At 43.2% G+C, this 2,869-nt stretch overlaps 1 protein-coding gene across 2 annotated transcripts in view; it reads left to right on the top strand.

Moving 5' to 3' along the window:
- krt222 (keratin 222) overlaps positions 1-2,869 on the top strand; it is a 20,526-nt gene that overhangs the window by 12,378 nt on the left and 5,279 nt on the right. For both annotated transcript variants that reach the window (XM_031562286.2, XM_031562285.2), the window contains 2 exons: positions 250-446; positions 620-722. In XM_031562286.2, coding sequence (XP_031418146.1) covers positions 250-446; positions 620-722 — 300 coding nt within the window. The remainder of the gene's footprint in view (positions 1-249; positions 447-619; positions 723-2,869) is intronic.

Genomic DNA, 2,869 nt, shown 5'->3' with positions numbered 1-2,869 from the left:
ACAAATGAAGCTATTATGAGTTATTACAGTGAAGGTCTGTGCCAGCGTGCTTTTGGGATTTGAACAGCAGAGCTGACGCCCATCTAGAAACCATAGAACTTTGTTTTGCTTTTACCTTTGCATCACTCCCCATCTTTCCCTTTACACTACAGTTCCATTCATCAGTCAGTTGCCATAGTTTCAGTCTTTAGAGAACCAAGTTGAAGGAAGCATGAACAACAGCTGGCTTTATTCTTTATGGTGCTGTAGGTACTTGACCTGCAATGGTCAGCTGGGTGGACTGAAGCCCTGGAAGGGTCCCGTCATGGAGATTCACCAGAATGGCCTGGAGCTCAGCCCTGACGACGCACAGGAGCCAATCACAGAGCTCCACATGACAGAGATCGATGGGTTCCAGAAGCACCCAGCAATACTCCGCAGGCAGATGAGCCTAGTCATACTGACAGGTGCGCGCGCACACAACACACACACACACACACACACACACACCGTCCAACATCAAAACCTAAACACACACATCTATATGTATGTATTTATGTAGCACACACACACACAAGTATGTATGCTTGTACACACACACACACATATATTTCCACTAAGGCCTTATTCTGTCATGCAGAGCCGGAGAGGAACACTGACGTGGCGTTCGCCACGGTGAAGACCCAGGAGATCCTGCAGGGCACTGTGGTGCGAGAGAGCGCCGAGGGCCACGGCACCGTGGAGTGAGTGCTCTTCCTGTTTCAGATCGCTTTTATGCGCAGCAACATTATTTTATATATAAATATAGCTATGAGTGCATTATAGCTGACACAACGATGTCCAGCTTCAAGCCATCAACTTTATTCACAATTGAGATGAATTTCAGTTTTACTTGCCAGAGCACTTTTGGCAGTCAAGAGGGAGCCCAATGCAGCCACCATTTTCTAGTAATGTCAGCTCACATTTACCCCCGTTACTATAAGCTCCATCCCAAACGGTGTTGCAGGTGCTGCTAGTGCCAGAGGTTGTTGTGGGTGGTGCAGCGGTAGTGGTGGAGGTTGTTTTGGGTGCTGCATATGGTGTCCTGTCACATCAGAAGATGAGACATCGACTTCAAATTCCCTCGTGGGTGGACTTGCCAAAGGGAGTCCTTGGCGATACTTGCCCCTGCTTGTGCCTCAGGACATCTGTGCGGCAGTGAATTCCTACTGTATGAAGTGGCTTATCCAGTCAAATGTGAAGGTGGGGGTGTGGGCGCCAGGTTACGAAAGGGACTGGTTATCTGGAAACACTTTATTTAAAACAGTCAGCCTACAGAGACTTTACAGACAGTTTGTTGAAATTCAAGTTCAGTTTATTTAATTGTTCAATGAACATCAGCTTAATCAATACCAACCCCTAACCCTAATCTTAACCATAAACTGTAGATAACAGACTTTCAACAGATAGTTGAGAGGGACCATCTAAATAAAGAAATGATCTTTAGTTTAGCGAGCCCTGTGGACATACGTAAGCCACAATGTGACTTGATGTTGACAGGCAACACACCCTAGCCAGCTCACATATGAAAGCACCATGACCAACAACGTTGTTTATTTCTTACATAAATTCCTTTAGCAATAGTTTTCCCAGATCAGAACGGCACAGTACATACTCTACCAGAATCAGTATTTTGTGGAATAATCTGATGATATGGTGCTCGTCGGTCTTATGCAGACAGGGGAAACAGTTTATCAGTCTACACAGTTCCCACTATTTGGCCCTACATGCCACATAGGCGTAAAGGATGATGAATGATGATGATGATGATGACATTTCCACTATATTTCGTGAGCTTACTAAATGGTGTGAGGACTGTGCCCTTTTTATTAACAGAACAGACTTAGGAGCTGGTTATCATGAGTCACCACAATGCCTGTCATTATTTTCCACATGTTTTTGATCAGCCTGTTGAAGTAGTAGCGGAGTTTAAATATTTAAGAGCCTTTTTTGATTGCTTTACATTTTACAGCCAACACAGAAGACATTTAAAGCAATGCAGCGCTCGTACTAATCAGGAGATGGGATTCATACGAAACAAGCAACAACAATTTCCGAGACTGTTTACAGAATGCTTGTCGAAAGGGTTTTAACTTTTAATTTGTGTACATGGTCCGGGCACCTGGGGGCTAAGATCATAAACAGAATAACAAACATGGGAAAGAGCGGAAACAGCTTGGATGCAGATATGAAACTCTGCCAGACTCTGATCCTTTTCATCCGCTCTGTAAAGTATTCATAAAACTGCCCTCAGGAACACACTATAGAGCCGGTAACCACAAACACAAAGAACATTTACAAAGAAGTATTTTATACTAAATGCAATAACTTTGCTGAATTGGTAAGTCGCCATTCACACTGGAACCATGTCCATCATTGTTGTCTGTGGATGTTGTGTTATTATTATTGTATTTACGTATTTTCAGTGAAGCCAAAGGCAAATTTCCACATCTGTGGGCATAATCATATAATCAATAAATAATAATAACAATAACAAAAACGACAACAACAACAACAATTATAATAATAATAATAACCAGGCTTACTAAGTTTACTGTAATACATTCAGCACTTCAAAGTTATTTCAAAACATCTTCATATTATCTTGATATCCCACATCAAAGACTACCCCTGAATTAATCATGGGTGCCTGCACCAGTCTGTCGTCCGTAGTAACAGCTGTAGTCTGAGTACTAACACTACCTGGGGCAAGGCATTACGTTTAAACACTTATCTGAGACAGCCTGGCAGAAACAGATGTCACGCCATCCCGACTCAAACGTATCTGGAGCGTGTAGCCGATGAGTCTCTTGTCATCAGATTTGAGCAGCGTTCACACCAGCTGGGTGGG

Source organism: Clupea harengus, chromosome 24 (genome assembly GCF_900700415.2).
Source record: "Clupea harengus chromosome 24, Ch_v2.0.2, whole genome shotgun sequence".
In the NCBI taxonomy this organism is placed as follows: Eukaryota; Metazoa; Chordata; class Actinopteri; order Clupeiformes; family Clupeidae; genus Clupea; species Clupea harengus.
Note: the sequence above shows the minus strand (reverse complement) of the source record. Positions and strands in the feature narration are given on the sequence as shown.